We start from the raw sequence: 21,518 nt of genomic DNA on the forward strand, positions 1-21,518 counted from the left end.
GAGAGACAGCTGAAGAAACCAGGCACAAAAGACAAATCGCCCTTCTCATGCTTTAATCCCATACCCTGTGCTCCATTTATGGAGGACGCTTATCTGGTCCTTGCCATTCCCACAAGCAGAGCAGGTGAGGTTCCTAATTATTCAGCCTCATCTCTGTGGAACCTTTATCAGGCAACAGAGATCCTACCATTAGGCCATGAGATACGACTATTTAGTTCTTAATCACATAAAAATGAAATCACATTAAGAAAAAGCAAACAACGCAAATACATGAAAGCCATTTACTCCTGGCAAATTCTTCAGGGTCCCAGGTGCTGGGGTTCATAATTTTCCCTGATATCAGAGAACCAAGGCAGGATAGTAGGGGCTGGGTGTCAGAATAGTCTTGATGGCCTTAGCCAACGGCAACAGCTTTAAAAAAAACTTTTCTCCCCCCATAATTTGGTCTCAGATCTTCTTGTTTTCTTCATGTAAATGAAGTGACCCAGTCAACCATGATTCTAGAATGATTGTAATATCTATGTAAGCTGACAACTGTTCCAAAATCCCTTCACAAGCCCACGCAGAGCGGGCAGGACGCGTGGGCCTGTACACGGGTGGGAATGTAAATGATTTCATGATTTCATTACGCTTTACTGAATCCCCCAGCACCCAACTGTTACACCTCACTTGTAGCAGAAGTGCTGGGGGCAAGACCGAGGCTGGTAGAACAGTAGGTAAGGCTGGGCATGAGAATCCTAACAGGAAAACACCCCACAGGGAAAGAGGCTTCTGACCAGGTCCTCCTTTCTAGCAGGGTCTGGCACCTGGCACCGTTTTGGCACTGGGGAAGGGAGCAGCCTGACAAGGTCCACGTGGAACAGCCTCAAGGTTTTCCCCCATCAGACACTCCTCCCCGCTCTCCCCAGGATCGAAGGAAAGTGCATGGTGAAGGAGTGAACCAGTGAGATATTTGAACGGTCATCCCGTGAGCGTGTGGCCAAGCCGTCAGGATGCAAATCTCCTGCCTTGAGTTCCGGGCTGTGTGCTTTTAAGATTTGAGCCCAGTGAGGACACAATCCCAGAGGCTGGTCCCTTGCCAAACCTAAAGGGTTGTCCCGGGCAACTTCACACTTGAGGCTGTTAAGCAGTCTTTAGGATACGCAACAGCCTATTTTGGGTAAAACAGAATAGCCACGACCTCTTAAGTCTTCTAAATCTCCTACTTCATACCCATGAGGTAGAGGCAAGAGCCTCCAGTCAAGGAGAAGCCTCCACCCGGGTTGTACTTTGGGCAAAAGCTCTCCTCCAGGTGTAGAAGAAGGTTGACAGGTTCTGCCTGGGGGATTTCATTTAGCTGTGGGAAGAGGTGATGGAGGTCTGGGCAAGTCAGGGAGACTCCCTGGAAGAGGTCTCCCCGAGCTGACGAGAGGGCTTCTCCTAGCCCGTCCCCGGGGAAGGGCTGAACGCACATCTCCTCCCACGGGAACCGAGCTAGGAGGTCTTTTCTGAGTGGGTCCTCTGATGCCTGATTAAGTGATAGCCCCTGCTGAAGCTCTTTCCGCAGGTAGAGCACGTGAATGGTTTCTCGCCAGTGTGTGTTCTTTGATGCCGGACGAGGTGGTCCCTCCGACTGAAGCTTTTCCCACATTCGTTGCACCGGCAGGGCCTCACCGAGGCGTGTCCCCTGAGGTGCTTGGCGAACGCGGCGCTGTGGTTGAAGCACCGCCCGCACTCGCTACAGAGGTAGAGCTCCTCTGCCGCGTGCGTCTTCCGGTGCGCCAGGTACCGCCTGTGGTCACTGAAGTCCTCTCCACACTCTCCACACAGGTAGGGTTTGCCCCCAAGGTGGATTCTTTGGTGTGTCGTCAGCACGGATTTCTGGCTGAAGCTCTTGCCACAAATTGTACAGAAGAAGGGTTTTTCCCCCGTGTGTGTCCTCTGATGCCGGACAAGGTCCGAAGTCCAGCGGAAGTGTTTTCCGCAATCGTCACATCTAAAGGGTTTCTCAACGGGAGGAGTTCTCTCAGGCTGGACCAGAGGGGAGGTCTCATCCAAATTCTTCCGGTTTAGGGGAAATTTATAAGCAGTGCCCATTTTGTGAACCTTCTGGTGCCTGGCAAGATGTGAGCTCCGCGTGTAACTTTTCCCACACTCCATACACTTATATGGTTTCTCTCCCGTGTGAGTTCTCAGGTGTCTAACAAGGTGGGAGTTGCAAGTGAAACTTTTTCCACATACAGGGCAGTCGTGGTGTCTCCCTAACAGGGGGCAGATAGGCATGGTTTCCCGAAGATTCGATAAACTATTGACTTGAGAAGTATTTGTACCAAAGCTTCTCTCGTTAGGTCTACTTGGATCATCCTCAAAGACTATTTCCCAGTCTGGAGTCTGGTGGATTTCTGGATCTCCCAAAATAGATCTGTGTATATCCTCCAAACTTACATCTTCTTGCTCAAGGTACTCTTCCTCGTCTTCACTCCTGTCTCCTGTAGAGAGGGTGAGAGGCGAAAAGGGGAAATTACAGAGGTTAACGATGCTTTCTACGCAATGGCGGGGTTTTTAAAGTCTTGGGAAGGCGAGACCGGATAGAGAGAAGCCCACATTTCACACCGTAGAGGCTGGGAAAGAAGGAAATGACCAGTCAGCTGAATTCTGTCATGTGCCAGGCACTTTCTGATAGATTATCTCGTGCTGTCAACAAGCCTTAGTATGGACAAAGATTATTATCCTCGTTTCAGAAACGTGAGGACCGAGAATTTAAGTGACCTGCTTAGTAAATGACGAGAGCTGCAGTTCCAAAGTTCCGTGTTTTTTTTTTTTATCTTTCACCACGTTGCACGACATATCCCTCACACGAATGACGGGAGGGGAAAGAGGAGGGTGAGGACAGAATCTGGCATTCAGAGGCAGACGGGGGGAATGGCCAACAGGTTGGAAGAACCAATGGAGGGGGGCGCCCCAGAGGGGGAAGGGGACTGCCAGCTCTGCAGGGAGAGATTCCTTTTGTCGTTCCTCACCTGTGTAGGTAAAACTCAGGATTTCTGGCTCTTGAGGCTCTTGAGGCTCTGGGATATCTGGGACCAAAGGCTCTTCCTCTCTAACGTGGGAGATCTCATCTAGTCTGGGGATTGGAAACGCTGCTCAAGAGAGGGAAAGCGGGACATTACGATCGGTTCAGCGATGCCCTGCGCTAAGAGCAGACCTCTTCTGCTGGGTAGACTATAGAACAAGCGTACAGCCTGATCAGTGGGCCACAGCTGGTCTTTTAGCTTGAGCACCTCTCACCAAATCCTGCACATTTCTTGCCCTTCACCTGCAACTCAATAGTCGTACGACTGCTAATGCTCTCTCCTTCCCCGCATTCAAGTTAGCAGATCACCCTTCTACTGCTGGCTTCAAAACTCACACGCTGCCTCAAATAGACTAGAGCTGTCATGTTGTCATTTTATTTTCTTGTTACAAGTTTCCAACCACTTTCTAAGCCTCTTCTCCTCCCTTGAACTTGAAAGATACCATCTTCCTTAGCTAATCCTTCAATCTCATCGGTGGGGGAGGCGTAAGAGAAAAGTGATGCATCCGGTCTAGGGTCTAAGACCCACCCCGTCCCCCCGCACCCTCCTCCTTGTAATTTCCAACAGGGAAAGACTTCTGTGCTCAGAACCCTCTAGAAACACTTGAAATTCCTTACACAAAGAGACCACAATTCCACAGTCTTCCTCCAAGACATATTCTCCATAGAACTCTTTCTGTGTTGGATCCATATCGCTCCACTGGTCCTGGGAGAAGCACACAGCCACGTCCTTGAAAGTTACCAATCCCTGAAATGACACAGGCTTCAGTGAAAACGGGACGCTTCCTGGAGCCTCCTATTTCATTCCTGGGGTGAAGGTTATGCCAGGAGACAAAAGGGACTCTCGCGGGACTCTGGGCTCCCTTTCAGGAAATCCGTGTCACCCTCGGCTGCTGCTCCCCGACTTCCTACTTTTGCATGGGCCCTGCTCTGTGCCCTCCGGTCCCCCTGCTTTCTCTAAGGGCCAGCCTCTGCTCTTCTTCTGGAGCATATTGGTTAAAATACAGGAGAAGTCTTCAAAGTCGTCATTAACTCCCTATTTGAGGCTTTCGTGCCACCTACATTTCTGCAAGAATTCACCTTTTCTAGAAAGCTTTCCCTGACCGACCTTCTCCGGGCACCCCTATCGTTCACACAGTCGACCCAGCACACGCGGGACCCCTTCCTGCAGCTAGGCTACGATCTGCGACCACAGGTGAACGCTACGGCTTCTCTCCAGCCTCACAGCGTGGCCACGGTGACAGCTCCGCACAGGCCACGGCCTGACCGAATGCGGTCCCAGGAAGGGGATTCCACACAAGTTCAGAAATCATTTCTGCAGCACAGTGGCCATTCTGACAAACGACTACCAAGTTTACTCCTGAGAAAACAAAAACAAGCCCTCAGTCAGCAACTCACTCAAGGTGTGCTGGAGTATTCCAAAATAATCGCATTCGGTTAGTCCCTCTCTCTGGGCGGCGGCAAATAAAGAGGCTCTGGAGCCTGACGGGCTGGCCGCGACAATTATGATTTATCTCGTCACGTGCAGCTCCTCCCGCCGCAGACACGTCTAGAACCGAGAGCTTAAACTGACAAGGAGGAGAGCGGGAACTGGCGTCCTGCCTGACCTGAGGGTGCTGAGGTGTGAGCTAATGCCTGCTGCTTCTTCAAATTCTGTGTGGCACAGAGGGAAACGAGAGCACACCTGTGAGAGAGCAGTAAGAAAGGCAACCATCTCTGGGTTTCCAGGGCTCCTCTCTTCAGGAAGGTCTGGGCCCTGCGGCACTGGAACCTCTGAGAAGAAAAGGCGGCAGCGATCAGCAATAGGCAGCCCCCCCACCGCCCCCCTCCCAATAACTGGCAGGCAGCTCTCATCATCTCTGGTGGGAATCCAGAAACTGGCCTAAGGGCAGCTCGGGTCATCCCAATGCCGCCACCTAGAACACCACTGGCAGGCCAAGAGAACCACCAAGAATACTGCCATTTCAGCTCGGCTCTGTTTCTGGGGGACTCTAACTAGTACGGTCTCCCCTCAATGCCCCGGATTCTGTGATTTATTCCCACGATGCTCTACCTAGCCTCCTCAGTAGAGGGGAAATAGCGCCCTTCCCGCACTCTGCCCGCCACAATGCCCCCTTTCTGCTGAGGCTTCCCACCGCTCTGCTGCAGGGGCTGAAATTCCAGTTCGTGGCACACGCTCGGCTCTTCCGGTGGCCCCAGGTCTGGGCTCTGCGTGGTCTCCTCGTGGGACTCCTCAGGAGTTGAGGTCTGCACAGCGTTCTGCAGCTCGTTAGGTGATTCGGGCTCTGCTCCTGGATGCACCGTCTCCTCTGACAGGACTTCCTGCCCATGAACATGGACAGTCACCTGGGAAGGATTCCAATTTCCAGTCAGCATGGAGTCCAGAGGAAAGTCTCAGTTGTCATCAGGGCTTATTTTAGGAGAAGCTGCCAACAGAAAAACTCCCAGAGGGTCCCAGAGGAGGAGGAGACGCTCCAGTCCCGCTGGGGCATGCAAGGGCTGTCGAAGGCTACCCTCACCAGGACAAAGCAGGGACATTTGGACACTGCACCGCTTGCTCAGTTCCCTCAAGCCTGCCTTTGTCACCCAGGGCGCTGAGGTGCCCGTCCTTCCCATCCCCACCTCTCCCACCTGCAGCTTTCTTGCCGTTTGTTTCCCTCTCTTATTGTCCTGGGAAGAGAGGGGGCCCCTGTGACCGAGCACCTAGGAGAACCTCTGAGGAAGTCACAAAATTGGCCTCCTCAGGAACTGGAGGTTTGACATTCACAGGAAGGAAAACCAAAGCCTTACGATCCTTGGGTGCTGAGGTCTCTAAGGTGGTCCCAAGGCAGGCGTTTCAAAAACCAGAAAGTCACACTCACTCACTCACTCACTCACTCACACACACAAACACACAAACACACACAGCATACACACACTCTGCCCCATACAGATGCAGGTGCAACCCACAAGCAGAGCCAATTAATTTTAAAGGGTAAATTATGGGGGCCCTGTATGCCCTGCCCCCAAATCCATCCTTCCAGCAAAAGTCCCCCTCCACATCACACAGATCAGGACTCCCCCTCCTCACCCACCGCCTTGGTCTCCTGGGTTGTTTCTGCAAACCCTCCACCAGCGTCACGGCCTCCTCGCCACTCTCTGGCCGCTGGCCCCGCACCCAGCTCTGTAGTTCTCCGGGCAGGACGGTAAGGAACTGTTCCAGCACAAGCAGCTCTAAGATCTGCTCCTTCGTCCGCCTTTCCGGCCTCAGCCACTGATGACAAAGTTCTCGCAGCCGAATGAGAGCTTCTCGAGGGCTTGCTGCCTCCTGGTAGCGGAAGCGCCGGAAGTTCTGGTGTGAGGTCTCAAGCACAGGGTCATCTCTCTGTAAGACAGACTCTGGCCTACAGGTGAAATCATCCTCCAATTTCACCATCAGGATTCCCTCTTCTTCCCAAAGATCCTGGTCCTCTGGTTCCAAGGCTGTAGCCATTGTTCGGCTCTGGGGGTGGGGAGGGGTCTCACACCATCTAGAGCTCACAGTGTCATTACCCCCCCGTCTCAGCCTGGGCACCTCAAGGAGTTTCTCCCAAGGGACCTGGGGCAGAGAAGGAGAGACAGACAACCATATAAGCATGAGATCACACACAGGGACAACGCTTCTGAATTCAACCATAACCCTGCACGCACCACACCTCCTCAAACTATTAAATCCCCTGCCCCTCGTCTTCACAGCCATCAGCCCTAAATAGATTTGGTTGAAATAAGACGATCTATGCCTGAAGGTATGTTCTCTTACCCCTTTTCCCAGGCCAGGCTCACACCCCACAGAGAAATAGAAAAAAAGGCATCTCTACTTCATGAAACCCGTGAGCCGGCGAGGACAAAGGACACGGTTAATCACCCGCTGGAACAGGTATACTGCCCACCATCCGTGTTACACACACGTTTACGTACGCACCAGGATGTATAGTCTGAGAAGAGACACCTCAGCCAGGCTAAAACAGATGGGGAGGCCTTTATGAAGGTTCATTTTGCACGGACTCACTTGGTATTAATGCCGCTGAACAGTGGGGGGACTCTCGGCGACTAGAGGGGCAGACCGCATGAGGCAACAGCGAGGAAAGCCACTTGCCCAGTGGCTGGCACAGAGGCACTCCCAAAAGCAACCTTCCCCTTATCAAGGCGTCTTCATGGAAGACCTCCAGACCCAGGTGTTCGAAACTGAATTTGTCACGCGTGCTCCCAAATCTACCTCTCCTGCCGGGATCCTGTCTCGGCTGCGATCGTCACTTCTTAAGGTAAACACTCAACTTTGTGACCTTTGGACTCCACTCTGACCCTTCCCCATTGCTTACAGCTCATTAAACCAGTTCTCCCTCTTAAGCCTCTTAGATCTATTTCCTCCTCCTCTTTCCCACAGACTGCTTTGGTTTGGGCCCTCCGCTCTCCCCTGGACTCCCGCCAGAACTCCCCAACTGGGATCCCTGCAGTGCTGGACCAGGAGTAAAGTGCAGCGTAATTATGGTGGAGCTTTTTGCAAGACAAGTATCACACCATCACTCTTCTGGATACTTCGATTTAGTCGACTGAGGCAACCGTTATCTTTAGAAACGGCACACGAAGTTCTGATGTGCCTCGCGGCCGAGAAAACATCTAGGGTGTGTAAGGTGAGGAGCGAGGGCCCTGGCGTCAGACTGCCAGGGTTTAAATCCGGGCTCTACCGTTTCCCAGGGGTGAGGCCACCGTTCAGTTCCTACGTTCCTTCTGCCTGTTTCCATTCACGGCTCGGAGGGAAGAATGGCATCCATCCGACAGCGCGACGACGAGGGTTAGACGTATCCCAAGCTGTGAAGGGCTTGGATGAGCGGAGGCACCCCAATGTTAACTATTATCTTTCTAAATTGTAGTCCCAACCGCACTGCTCACATTTGAAAACACTTCTGTCGGGTAGATCAGCTCTACAATCCTTGGCACGGCACGTGAAGCTCTTCACCGCCGGCCCTCAGCTGGTTTTTCAAGCCTCCTATCCTACCCTTTTCTGTGTCTCACGGACTGAAAAGGGTGCACCGCTCATCTCCTGAAAGGGGGGGGGGGTCTCTTCAGGCCACCATGTCTGCAGGAAGGCTGCTCCCCTGGGGCTGCAGGGTGCGCTCCCCTCTTCCTCACTCCCGTGATTCACACTTTGGGTACTTACCGGTTCTTGTCTGCATTGCTCCAACCGCCTCCGGATTGGTTACCTTCAAGTTAGCACTGACGGGCTCTCAAGAGTGACTGGCACTCTTGACAAACGTGGTCCCGTCCCCTCCCTATTTAAAATCTTTAGTCATTCTTCCTTGCCTTGTAAGTGACAGACAGACTTCTAAGTATTACGTATCAGGCTGACTTTCATCTTGTTATTCCTTCTGCCCTCCTCACACAGACACACACTTTGTGCGTGCGTGGGAAGCACCAAAAGCCCTCTGCGCTTTGGCTTGAGAACATGTTCCTTGCGATTCTTTACCCTTCATTGGGTTAAACCGCTTAGGAGACAGCTCATGCTTCATGCGTTCTGAGAGGTTTCCTTTGGCCCCATCCCCCCTACCCTGAAAACAGGTGGAAACCACTGTGCTTCTACAGCAACCTGGGCACAGCTCTAACACGCTGGCGGTGGTATCATACAGCCAGTGTCTGTCCTCCCCATGTCACGCCTTGAAGTCAGGGACTGTTCTCCATCAGTCTCCAACACACGTAACGAAGCGCTCAGTAAGTGCATTTAAAGAAATAAACCTCCACCTCACAAACTTTTCGTCCTACTTTTTGTCAGGAAGAGTCCACCTTCCCCTCCACTTTCTTATTCATCAATCTCGCTAATCCCACCTTCTAAATGCCTTTCAAATTCATCCATCTCCCCTCCACTGTCACTCCCCTGGTTGAGCCATTCTGAGCCACTGAAAAAAGTATTAACAGGACCTTCTGAACATGACCCTCTCCTACACCACACTGGCACTTAACACGCACTTGTTAAGCAATGAACAACTTGCTTCAAGTTTTACCAGTGTTCCTGGTCCTGCCCCCTCCAGACCACTCTCCACATGCAACCTGAGGGATTCTTCATTTTCTAGTCTTTTGGGCTTCATTACAAGTTTCAGCGAACAATCCACTGTTAAGAGCTGGGTCTAATGTCATGCTGCCCATTAAATGGAGTTTCATTTCAATTACATTACTTATTATCTCAGGCTCAAATAGCTTTTCATTCATTTGTGCTTTTACTTCACGTCCATGATCTTCAAACATCCACTACAGATTTTCATAGCCTGTTCTAGGCAGACCCATAATTTCTACATCTTTACGTGGTAATTTTCCTACCAATTGAATCTGTCTACCTCACGGTGGTCGGTTCTCTACGGGGCTTGTAGTTTTTTAAAATTCTATGCCCCTCTTCAGTAAGATTATTTTCTTTGGGAGTCCTGAGAGAAGATGGAATTGACGGTCTTTGGCTTAACGAAGGGATCTCTATTATCTTCAGAGTCCAAGAATCCACGCCCAGGGAGGCAGACTAGGAAGCTCTCCTTGTTTCCACGTGGCACTAGCTACAACAGATTGTCTATGGATTCTACCAAGTCCGCATGGAAAGCAGCATTCCTGCTCTCACAGGGCGGTACTCTCCACCAAGAAAAAGGAACGGAACAGCGCCACATAAAACCTGTCTTTAAATGCTCTTCAGAAATCAGGAATTGATGTTTCCATTGCTTGTTTTGGATTTACTTTGGCAGCTTAGAAATCGATGAAGGCAAACGGATCGGCAACAGCGGGATGAAGGAAGAGAAGTCAAGGGGCAAGGGATGGGAAGGAATGGGAGGCAGGCGGTGCTGTGGAAAGATGCGCGTCCCAGCCCCACATGGTCAAGTGACTGGAGCAGCTCTGAGGGCTTCGTGAGATGACACACACAAGGGCCCTCGTAAAGGGGAGAGCCTGCTGCAGGAACTGCTTTCCTAACTCCCAGGATTAGCTGAGCTCTGGGAGCTTATGAACTAAAATGTGCTGTGCAAATGTCAAGTGTCCTTATCACAAACAGAAAATGGACACTATTTTATTCTGCAGTTCGTAGGATATGCTACACTGCCCAGTCGGCCTTGCAGTTTATTGCCCTTGCTTTTCTAATACCTTCCCTCAAAGTCTGTCCTTGGAAGGGCTCCGCGACGACCTATAAAAAGCGAACAGGACTATATAGACAGAAGCCAGACCAGGAAGAGCAAAGCTTGGTTCCTGAAGGCTCTGAAACAATGTCTGCAGAAGAGCTTCACAAGCCTAGGGCTGGGCAGGCTCCATGACATAGTCTCTTGAGTACGTTTTTAGGGTATAGGGAGTGGGACTGGGGAGACGTGGAAAAGGAAAGCGCTCTCTCCAATCTTTGGTACAATACCTATGTCCCTTATCTAAATGAGTCACATGCCACTGAAGGCTTTAACTCCATTCTACTGACAACAGAAAACGGTAGGCAATGAAGGGACATCTGGTTCCCTACCTTACAATGTTACTGCTTCAGGAGATCTTTCTGGACCCTAAATGACAAGGCTTGTGGTCATATAGTATCTACTTAATAGAGAAATACTCATTTATCGGCAAATAGTCTTCAGAAGTAGTGATCAGAGAGGTTCAAATGATCGCATTTAGCAGACCCCTATTTCCCCTCCTGTTGCCATTCTTATTTTTTACCCTAATGCTGGCCTATAACCTGGAAAACTGGTTATGTCTGCTCTCTGGGCCGAGCCAGACCATGCCACTGCTCCTATTGTTCTAGAATAGAAATCAACTAATAACATTTGTTAACTGCCCTGTGCTAATGCTGTATTCTTGTTTAAAACTAAAGATTATCTAGTATGATCCTTCTACTGAAAAGATGATCTTTTATTGCCAATTGTCCCATATACAATTATCCGTGCTTTCCATATAAGGGTTCGAGACTCTGGAGCCCTGGGTTTGGATCCCTCTCCTCACTTACTGGCCATGTGATACTCCCTAAGTCTTGGTCTCAATTTCAAAATGTGGCTAATACTATCTACTTTACATGGTTGTTTTAAGGAGTAAATGAAGTTACATATAGAATCACTTCAGCACAGAGCCCAGGACAGAGTAAATGTTCAATATATTTTGTTCTCTTTCCTTCAAATTGCTTTAAATCATTTTGTGAAGAAGGCAAGATTTAAACGTTGAACAAGCAAACAGTCCTTTATTTCATAATTCCAAAAAAATTTTTAAATGCACAGGAAAAATCTTGGTCTGTTTACCATTATATCAAAAGTAAGGTGTTATAGGGGCGCCTGGGTGGCTCAGTCGGTTAAGCGTCCGACTTCAGCTTGGCTCATGATCTCATGGTTCAGGGGTTCGAGCCCTGCGTCGGGCTCTGTGCTGACAGCTGAGCCCGGAGCCTGCTTCAGATTGTGTTGTCTCCCTCTCTCTCTGCCCCTTCCCCACTTGCGCTGTCTCTCTCTCCAAAATAAACGAACAAAAAAAATAAATAAATAAAAAGTAAAGTATTATAAGGAGTCCTTGTTTTGAAAGACTTACAAGCTAAGATTAAATAAAATCCTTGGAACACAGATGGGATGGAAACTCAAAGACAGGTTCTCAGTGCTTCTACTTACCAATGTCACAGTCCTGTCTCCTCCCTGTAACTGGGAGGAGGCAATTTGGGGCAAGCCCAGTTAATACACCTACTAAGTTCCTTGAAAATTTAACCCAGAAGGCCAAAGTAATGAAAGGGAACGCATTCATGGACTTTTGGCCTTCTAATGCATCGTGAGCAATATGCTTCAAACCACGTTTAAAAACGATTTCTTTTTAAATATTTTTGCCATTTAGGGGTGCCTGGGTGGCTCAGTTGGCTAAGTGCCCGACTTTGGCTCAGGTCATGATCTCACGGTTTGTGGGTTCGAGCCCCGCATCGGGCTCTGTGCTGACAGCTCAGAGCCTGGAGCCTGCTTCAGATTCTGTGTCTCCCTATCTCTGCCCCTCCCCTGCTTGTGTTCCGTTTCTCTCGCTCTCAAAAATAAACATTAAAAATTTTTAATATTTTTCCCATTTAAATATTTCTTTCCTTCAGCATAATATATCTGAGTAGCAAGGAGAGAAGTGGCTCAAAGCTTACTGCAATGGGTTTCAAAGATACAGCATGAGTCGGAGTGAAGGAGAAGATAGGAAGAAACAAAGCCAAACAAGTCAGTGGCAGTGGGTGGTACAGGGAAACCAGTGGAAGCTAAGATGTGAACATCTTCTGCCCTGAAATTCTACAGACCTTGTGGTTAGTTAGGATCAAGGTATAGAGTGGGTAGAAACATGTCATCGAGAGTCGATGGATGTAAACACAAATAATGTAAAATATAGCTATAAATACCATAGCAATTCACTTTATTTTTAATGAAAATGTTTCCTACAGGCCCAGGGGCAGTGTTGGGCCGCTGGCTGCTCTGTCTTTGGAGGTGGGTGATCTGTGTTCCACCTCCTCAAGATGCGTCATCCTGAAAATGGGAATGATTCTCCACCTAAGGGCAGAGAGCTGGGTCATCTTTTGAGAAACCATCATGCTTCCTGATGGTGACAGAGGGGCTTGGAGAAGAACGAGGATATACGGCTTCTTTATTGAATATGTGGGCCATAGAGTATTAGCCTAAGATGGTGAAAGGGATTTATTCAAGAGTTAAGATGGGCTAGAGGCCAAAAACAGATTTTAAGAGTCCACAATTGAGGAGCTGGCCATCATGACAGTGGTGAGCCTCCACCATGAAGCTAAGCTTTTATATTTAAATTTTTCTTAATGTTTATTTATTTTTGACACACAGAGAAAGAGAGAGAGAGACAGGGCATAAGTGGGAGAGGGGTGGAGAGAGAGGGAGACACAGAATTCAAAGCAGGCTCCAGGCTCCAAGCTGTCAGCACAGGGCCAGACGCGGGGCTCGAACTCACGGACTGCAAGATCATGACCTGAGCCGAAGTCAGACGATCAACTGACTGAGCCACCCAGGCACCCCGAGGCTTTTTAACCTTAAGGGTTACCTAGAGGTGGTTAGTGGCTTTAATAATGCAGGTCAATCTATATGCTTCGGTTTAAAACAGAACATCACGAGGGCGCCTGGGTGGCTCAGTCAGTTAAGCATCTGACTCTTGGTTTTGGCTCAGGTCACGATCTCCGTTTTGTGGGTTCAAGCCCCACAGGCTCTGTACTAACAGTGCAGTGCCTGCTTGGGATTCTCTCTCTCTACCCCTCCCCCCGTCTCTGCCTCTCTCAAAAATAAATAAATAAATAAATAAACAAATAAATCTAAAAATAAAAAAATCACAAACTAATCTGAAGTGGGAAAAGGGCAGTCATCATACCTGACACCCACCCTGATGAGGGGGGGCAGCCAGGGTTAAACTAGCTGTATCCAATTCATTCCTATAATAAACATGGTCAATGCCCATCACACAGGCAGTGAGAGGAACCATTATTTAATGAAAAATAACAGGATAATATATTTTATAAATAGGGCTTTTGGCCTGAGGAGTAAATATGGGTAATTCAGAACAGTCAATTCAAAAATCATGTATTATGCTTTTAGTTTTGTAACTGATACTGTCAAAAGACCCTTTGCTTTGTATCTAGAGGACTTCCTTCTGGCATTGCCCAAGGCTCCCTTGCTTATGACGAGATGGTGAAAGATGGGACCCACGCCTGCCAGACCAGAGGAACTGGAGGAGTAGCAGGCTTCCACCGCAGATTAAATCAAAGTAGAAGGTCCAAAGTAGAAGGAATCCCAGAATGGCATTCTTGCTGTGGACACAGTTTAGTGTCTTTACCTCCCCGCTGTGAGCCCTGTCCCAGAGGGCAAGGACCTCTTTATTCCTTTTTATATTCCAAGTGCCTAACACTTTGTCAAAGGCTTGGTAGAAAAGGTACTCAATAAACAGCTGCTGAATTTTATTAAGCTATTTCTCTTACTCCAACATGGATACAGATGCACTAAAATTCAGAATCAACGGGTGCCGGGGCTTCTGAGTAATAAACCACTCATAGGGACAGTTACAGGAATTTGGCATTGACATTAATCCCAATCTCCTGGGCGAATCAGGTGGCATAGCCATATACTGCTTTACTATGTGGCACAGGACTAGTGGAGAGAAACCTCTTCAAAGGGAAAAGAGAGTAGGGGATGGGGTTATCCATTCTCCAAGTATCTACTGAGCATCAATGGTGCATCCCACACAACTCAAGGTGCAGGGCAGAGAAAGACGAGCAAAACACTGGCTCTGACCTTAAAGAATTTAATAAGTAGTTAAGGTATAGCAGGACTTCAGCGCACTAGCGACTCACAGCAAAAACCTAAATATGGATACAAGCTATATGGAAGCTCCTAACAAGAGAATTAAGAAAATCAAGGGAAAAACTCATCAATATTTCATCTTCCAGTTGGCATAAGATAACTAGCATTTGGAGGGTTTTTTTTTTTTTTTTAAGCTCACATTCTTAATTTTAAAAACGAAAGAACTCAGTGGTTAAGTTATCCACACAAGATCATATTACTAGCTTCTAGTGCAGAAGGTAAACACACAGGTCTTTTGATCGCCCAAACCACTGCACCGCTTATGTGAAGATTGGCCAAGGGCAGCGGTGCTCAGTTTGAGAAACCCAAACCAGCAGCACAAACACCTAAAAACTTGTCCGAACTGTGCAAATTTTCAAGCCCTGGCCCCGCCCTATGATCAGAAACTGTGGGGGCCATCTGTTCAACAGACCCTCCCTTCAGGTGCTTAAGACGCCTGATAGGTTTGAGAGCCGGTACCTAAGGCAAAGGAAGTAAAGCTGAGGTTCAAGCAGAAAGGATCCAACTTTTCCAGTGCTGGCCAAATTTAAAGGAGGGTTTGCAAAAGCCAAAAGAGCCTAGGACTGTTGTTTTCTGCCTGTGCCAAATTAACTGGGAAAAAATGTTGTAAACCTGTAACTTACCTCATCTGTACCGCTTGTAACACCCAAGAGTCCCTCACATCATGTAAACCTTGCTGTGCCCTTGAAATGACTGTCTACTGCAAAATAGTGCTTAAGAGTGCAAAAGGGGTATAGCTGGAGGAGAAAGTGGGGGAAAGATGATGAATCCCAGGTATCTGGTCCAAAGAGGAAATATCCCCTTCCTCCCTCTGACGCTAGAAGAGTCCCAGCAGAAAGTCACCCAAAACAAATGGCCCCAAACCCTAAACCCTAACTGCTTGGCTGACACATACTTCCCACCAACATGCCTCCCAGTGCCTTCCTCACAGCCTTTCTGAAGTGGCTTTCTGGATCAAGGCCCATGGGGCAACTTGGGAGAGAAGGTGGGGGGAGAAGGAGGACTCCACTAGCTTTCTGTGGCTCCTGAGTAAGGCTGCCCTGAGTGTCACCTGCCAAGTGTGGACAGAGAAAGAGTAACAGTTCTAACCCTAACTTCCAAGGGAAAGCCTGGATGTGGCAGTGCTCTCCAGGACCCAGGTGGTCAAAAAACCGCTAAGGTTAGGAGCCTACCCATGACAGACAAGGAAATCAAAGCGCCTGGGACACAAGAATATCTAACGCCCAGAAAAACAAAAATTCGCCTTACACCTGAGAGGGCGGATCCATGGCATACAAACTAACAAACTTTTGGTCAAACCGGACAAGCAGCAGAGGCCTATGTACTCCTGCGGAGGGTAACGGTGGTGTTCAGAAGTGTCAAAACTGGCTGTTAGGGGTTGGGGGCAGGGAAGTTGCAAGTGGAGACAGAAGCTACTAGCTTGAGGGGAAGCTTGGGGTCGGTCACAGTGGGGGCTGAAAAGCCACAAGCCAGACGATGTCCAAGGGTGATAAGATCATGGGTGAGTGTGTGTGTGTGTGTGTGTGTGTGTGTGTATGTGTGTGTGTGTGGGGGGGGGGGTTGGTGGTGGAAAGAGATGGGGCTTGCCCGGGCCAGGAGCCTGCCGGGGGGTGCTGTGGGGGGGCCTCTAACAATCTGAAAGACTGGGTGAGAAAAAGCTACGGGAACTAAAGGGGCCTAGACCACTCCTCCCTCGGTTCCGGGGGGCCAGTTGGCGCGGAAGCAATGGGAGGTACGAACTAACTGCGTTTCTGCAGGCCTCAGGAGGGGGCGGAGGGCGGTGGCTGCACCGAAAGAAGCCCAAAGCGCCATCCGCGTCCCCGGAGGTTCTCGCTCCTGCCACCAGGAGCCCCGGGGACCACTACGCCTCGGCCCCCTCACTATACTGCCGCCGCCCCTTCTCCAGGACAGTGCGATTTCCCCAGACTCTGGGGGGGGGGGGGGGGGGGGGCGGGGTCTCCGACCTCTCCCTCTCTTCCCCGCCCTGCCCAGCCCGGCTCAGCGCGATCGGGCCCGGCCCGGCCCGGCCCAGCCCCTCAGCACTCACGGCTCCGACTGCTCCGGCGGCTCCTCCCCTGCCCCGGCTTCTCCCCCACCCACTCCCGGCCGAAGCAGCGCCGCCGGATCCGAGCCGCGCGGGGCCTGGCGGGTCGGAACACGTGGGGCCTTTGCGCCCGGAACCGGAAGCTGCGCTTGGCCCCGCCTCCTCGCGGCTGGAGCCCTTCTAGGCGCCGGGAGGTTTGGTGTCTCTGTGGGCGCCGCGCAGGAAGAGACCCAGAGAGTCGCGGGGGAAAGCCCGGGGCCGGACCCCTTCCGCCCGCGCGCCCCGCTCCTGCGGCCCGCAGCCCTCGGTTTGCACACACGCAGGCTTTTCTCTGTTTTTGATCTTTGCTTTGATTTTGGCGTCTATGCGTCTACTCGTTTTTCTTGATTGTCCGCGAAGCACGGTTGCTAACAGCAGTTTTGAGTTTGGCTCCTGCGCTGGCCACCATTTGTGGGGCCTCCGGCGAACCCTTCCAACCTCTCCGAAGCTCAGGGTCCATCTAAAATGGGTGTAACCATTCCCTTGCTCCGAGAGCGAAGGGAAATATTGCACGTGAACTCTTTGGAACGCAGCAGAAGCTTGCTGAGAATAGTTGTGGCATCCTGTTCTTTTCTGGTTTCCTTGGACACGTCTTTGTGTTTCTTTAAGACTGACTTCCCCGATCTCCTTTGCTCAGGTTGTCTCTGTCAGTGACGTTTCTGCCTGCATCTATTTTCCTTTTTACTATCTGTCCCTTTAGCCCCCAAGTCACCACTCTCCATGTGCCACGGGAGGACCTTCTCTCTCCCTACTATGTCTTACACATTGCATTTCATGGGACACGGCGCTGGGATCAGTCTACCGTGTTTGAACCCAAGGTATTCATTACCTGTGGTGGAGGGACAGGAATGTACAATTCATGAAGGCCTACTGTGTGCCACGTGTTTTCAGTCTATATTTCATTTAATATTTTTAAGTATTAATATTCAGGTCATAAATGATACATAAATGTTTTTCTAACCATTTCAAACATTGCAGATAAAGCTAATGACCTTTTACTAATCCTGGCCTCCTCATCTCTCTCACCAAATCTTTATTCTTATGCATTTACATTCCAGACTTTTTTCTGTGCTTTTACATACAATACACATACGTATTCATAGAAATCACATAATATTATTTTGTTCGCATATGCGTATATGTGTGGACTCATGTTGGATTCCTCAATTTGCTATTTTCTCCTAGTATTGGGCCTGTTCATAGCACATACAGGTATCCTTTATTCCTTCTGCTTTTTGCATAACATCCTTTAGTGTGAATAGCCATTTGCCTATGGATAATATATGTTGTTCATAATTGCTGCTGTCATAAACAATGCCATAATAAACATCTTGGTGCATATATGCAAATGTTACTTGGGGACAGAGAAAAAGTATTGCTGGGTCATAGGTTGTATGTATTCAATTGATACTACCAAATTAACTTCCCAGAGACTATATCAGTTTGTAATCTTAACAGCCATATATAAGAATAGTTTCCTCCTGTTTCCATGCCACTGCTTGCTAAACTTGCAAAATGGGTAAGAAGTGATGTCTCATTGTTTTACCTTTCCTTTCCGTGATTAAGAATGAAGATGAACATTCTTTGTACGTTTATTGGTGATTTGTAGTCTTCCTCTGAGTTTGCCTGTTTCGCAGATGGATTTTTTTCTTATCGTTAGATGTTACATATTCTTGATACTAATCATTTAATATATGCTCCAGGCTCTGAGCTGTCAGCACAGAGCCTGACGCGCGGCTCAAACTGTTCAGTCTGGTCCTTCCTTCATCAGTGACTTATTTAGTGAGGAATTACGATTGCAGGGCACTGTGATAGGTGTGTGGAATATAATGGGCAACAGAAATGTTGTAATATCTGTCTTCATGGAGCTGACTTTCATGTGGTATGTGTGTTTGGGAGGAAAGAAACAGAGTTTTAAATAACTTACTTGTGATTGTGAGACTTTCTACCAAGGAGAGGTACGGCATGTTATGAGAGCTTGTAACTGGAGGTCCTCATCCTGATGGTGGTGCTGGTAGAGAAGCAGTCAGGGGAGGCCTTCTGGAGTAGTAACGTTTGAGCAGAATTCTGAAGGATGAGTGGGCAGGCTGAGATTGGGGATGGGAGTGAGAAGTGGGATGAGCAAGAAAGAATGTTTGAAGTAATGGGAAATAGGGTGTAAGCAAGGGTCCCGAGGTGGGAAAGAGCTTGGGGAAGAGCTTGGAGAAATTGAAAGAAAGATAGTGTGTCTAGGGCCAGAGAACAATAGAGAAATGTGTAAGATGGACCTAATATTGTGAAGAGGGATCAGATCTGATGGGCCAAAGGTCATTCACCTTATGTGAAAACCTCACATGCAAACTCTGTGTTTAATGTAAACTTGGGGCTGAATTTTCCAGCAAGAAAGCCTTCATAGTATATTGTCTCTTATATATTTAGTCTTATGGACTAATGTAAGCATTGCCTGCTATAGTTAATGGGAAGCCACTGAAGGATTTTAATTAAGTGACATGATTAGATATACATTTTTATAAAATCCTTTCGGCCTCTGATGAGAATGAAGGGGTCCAAGACTGGATGTGGAAAGGTGGATTTACAGAGTTATTATTATAGGTCAAGTGCTTGGACTAAAGCCATAATGTGGAGATGGGGGCATTCGGTTATTATTTCTTTTCTTTTTCTTTTTTTTTTAAACAATATCTGATGAAGAGTAAAGAACTAATTCTTAGGAAAACTAAGAATTTGGGTTGTTTCTGCACTTGGAAGAGAGAGCCCATTTTCCAAAAATCAAAGAAATGGTAGGAGTAGTTAGTAGAGTGGGCTCATCTGAGAGTGTGCGTAGCTCTACTCTTTGAATTGTTCGGGCCAAGACTAGCTGAATACCAGGTACAGAAATCGGATAGTTCTGGAAGGGTTATGTGTAAATGGGACTTTTATAATTGGAGTCATTTAAACTTGCAAGGAGAATATGTGGTTTAAAGCGGTGGTGAGCCACTTGGTCAGGAACTAGATACTTAGGTAAATACGTGATTATCTCCAATTCTTTGTGTTATTGTACTTCAGCTTTTCTTGTATGGGAGTTTTAAAATTTTGGGGCGCCTGGGTGGCTCAGTCGGTTGGGCGGCCGACTTCGGCTCAGGTCACTATCTCACAATCCGTGAGTTCGAGCCCCGCGTCGGGCTCTGTGCTGACGGCTCGGAGCCTGGAGCCTGCTTCGGATTCTGTGTCCCCCTCTCTCTCTCTGCCCCTCCCCTGTTCATGCTCTGTCTCTCTCTGTCTCAAAAATAAATAAACGTTAAAAAAAAATTAAAAAAAAATAAAATTTTACATCTAAGTAGGTTGGTCACTTATGAATGTAATGGAATTATAACAGCCTGATAAAAACATAAATGACGTTAGATGCACTTTAACAGAGATAGTGGGAAATCTTTCGTCTAAGGCACATTGAAAAAAAGTGGTCTGTAGCTGGGTAAGCTTTGGAAAGGCATGTCTTCCTCGTGGGGGTTTCTACTGCATGTGAAAATCGTTAGAACTGGAAAAGTAAGGCTGAATTTATTACTTGACAGGTAAGGGAGAGCTGTATTGCTCAAAAGTGACTTTGGTCTTTCTGAGTTAAAAGGGAAGGGCTACATTGGGTAAGGAACGGAAGTTTTGCCCAGATAAAGCAGGATCGTGAGGCCACCATTTGATTGGTTAAGGAGAGGATTGTAAAGTCTCCTTTTAAAGTGGTCATTGCTCTGGTTTACATCAGTAAACAGTGGGCACAGTTTTTAGTAAAACCGAGATGATCTAACAGTCAGTTTTATATGCATAAGCTTGGGAGTTAGAATTTTTTTTTCAACATAGTGTTAAAAATTCTGAGAAATTGAGTGGTGAAGGAAACTGCTCAACCTTGTCTAACTCTGTATCTCCCCCAGTTTGAATACTTGAGCCCTGCTTTTAATAACGAATGTATTATGGAACGCATCATGGAAACAACTGCTTAAATTAAGTGTGTACGTTTTCGGGAACAAATGAACTCAAGGGCTCATTGTCAAGGATTTGGCTCAGATGTATGCATGAGCTCAACCTTGTCATTAGAGTTACCAGCAGTAGAAAAATAATTAATACCCAGGGATCTGAGTAAGAGGTTGTTTATGATATTGTTTGGATGAATTCTTATTCTGTTGGAGAAAGCTGGGGTATGTATATTTGGGGAAGAGATTTGGGCTCTAGAGCCTTAAGAAACAAGGGACAATGTGAAGGTCAAGTTCTGGCATGTTGTCTTTGCGGCCGTGGCTCCTTTTCCTCAGAACAACACTCCAGCTGCTGCAGGCAATAGACGTACACAACACACTCCTTGGGGGCTTTGGTGGGACCATGTTGGTGAAGATCTAAGGCAGGGCTGCCTAGAAGTCTCGCAGCTCATTTCATTCTTGATGTTCAGGTTGTTGGAGCTTCTTTGTTGGATAGGCTTCTCCAACTCTTGGTATTTCCAATTCCTAGAACTGATTTTCTGGCAGACTACAAAAAATGGTTTTTTTCAACAGAATCAGTACCTGGCACATCACTTAGTACATGATACCAATACATCCATAGAACGTGATCATCATGCGTGAATAAATGGTGTCTATTTTGCATTTCCTGAATTGGAGCCAGGTGGCACTCTCACACTTGTTCTTGTCTCCTTTATAGGATCTGTCTAGGGGCACCTGGATGGCTCAGTCCGTTAAGCCTCCGACTTCGGCTCAGGTCATGAACCGAGTTCAAGCCCCACATCGGGCTCTGTGCTGACAGCTCAGAGCCTGGGGCCTGCTTCAGATTCTGTGTCTCCCTCTTGCTCTGCCCCTCCCCTGTTTGTGTTGTCTCTCTCCCTCAAGAATAAATAAACATTAAAAAGATTTTTTTTACAAAGGAATCTGGGTTTTGGGGAGCCTGGGTGGCTCAGTCGGATAGACTCTGGATTTTGGCTCGGGTCATGATCTCACCGTTCGTGGGTTCAAGCCCCGAGTCAGGGTCTGTGCTGACAGCTCAGACCCTGGAGCCTATTTCAGATTCTGTGTCTCCCTCTCTCTCTGCCCCTCCCCCACTCACGCCCTGTCTC

General features: G+C 48.3%; 1 protein-coding gene across 6 annotated transcripts; it reads right to left on the reverse strand.

Moving 5' to 3' along the window:
- Positions 1–267: 267 nt before the first annotated feature.
- Positions 268–16,505, reverse strand: ZNF202 (zinc finger protein 202). Of its 6 annotated transcripts, none has more exons than XM_042958545.1 (8): positions 16,421–16,505; positions 14,997–15,110; positions 6,123–6,629; positions 5,188–5,398; positions 4,737–4,825; positions 3,671–3,800; positions 3,000–3,119; positions 268–2,468 (listed from the first exon to the last, which is right to left on the reverse strand). In XM_042958545.1, exons 3-8 carry the CDS (start codon positions 6,522–6,524, stop codon positions 1,474–1,476), a joined length of 1,947 nt encoding a protein of 648 aa, XP_042814479.1. In that variant the 5' UTR covers positions 6,525–6,629; positions 14,997–15,110; positions 16,421–16,505; the 3' UTR covers positions 268–1,473. The 6 variants fall into 6 exon arrangements, with proteins under 6 accessions (XP_042814479.1, XP_042814480.1, XP_042814478.1 ...); XM_042958546.1 differs by lacking the exon at positions 16,421–16,505 and adding an exon at positions 15,622–15,900; XM_042958544.1 differs by lacking the exon at positions 14,997–15,110.
- Between the last annotated feature and the right edge of the window lie 5,013 nt (positions 16,506–21,518).

Source organism: Panthera tigris, chromosome D1 (assembly GCF_018350195.1).
Source record: "Panthera tigris isolate Pti1 chromosome D1, P.tigris_Pti1_mat1.1, whole genome shotgun sequence".
Classification (NCBI taxonomy): Eukaryota; Metazoa; Chordata; class Mammalia; order Carnivora; family Felidae; genus Panthera; species Panthera tigris.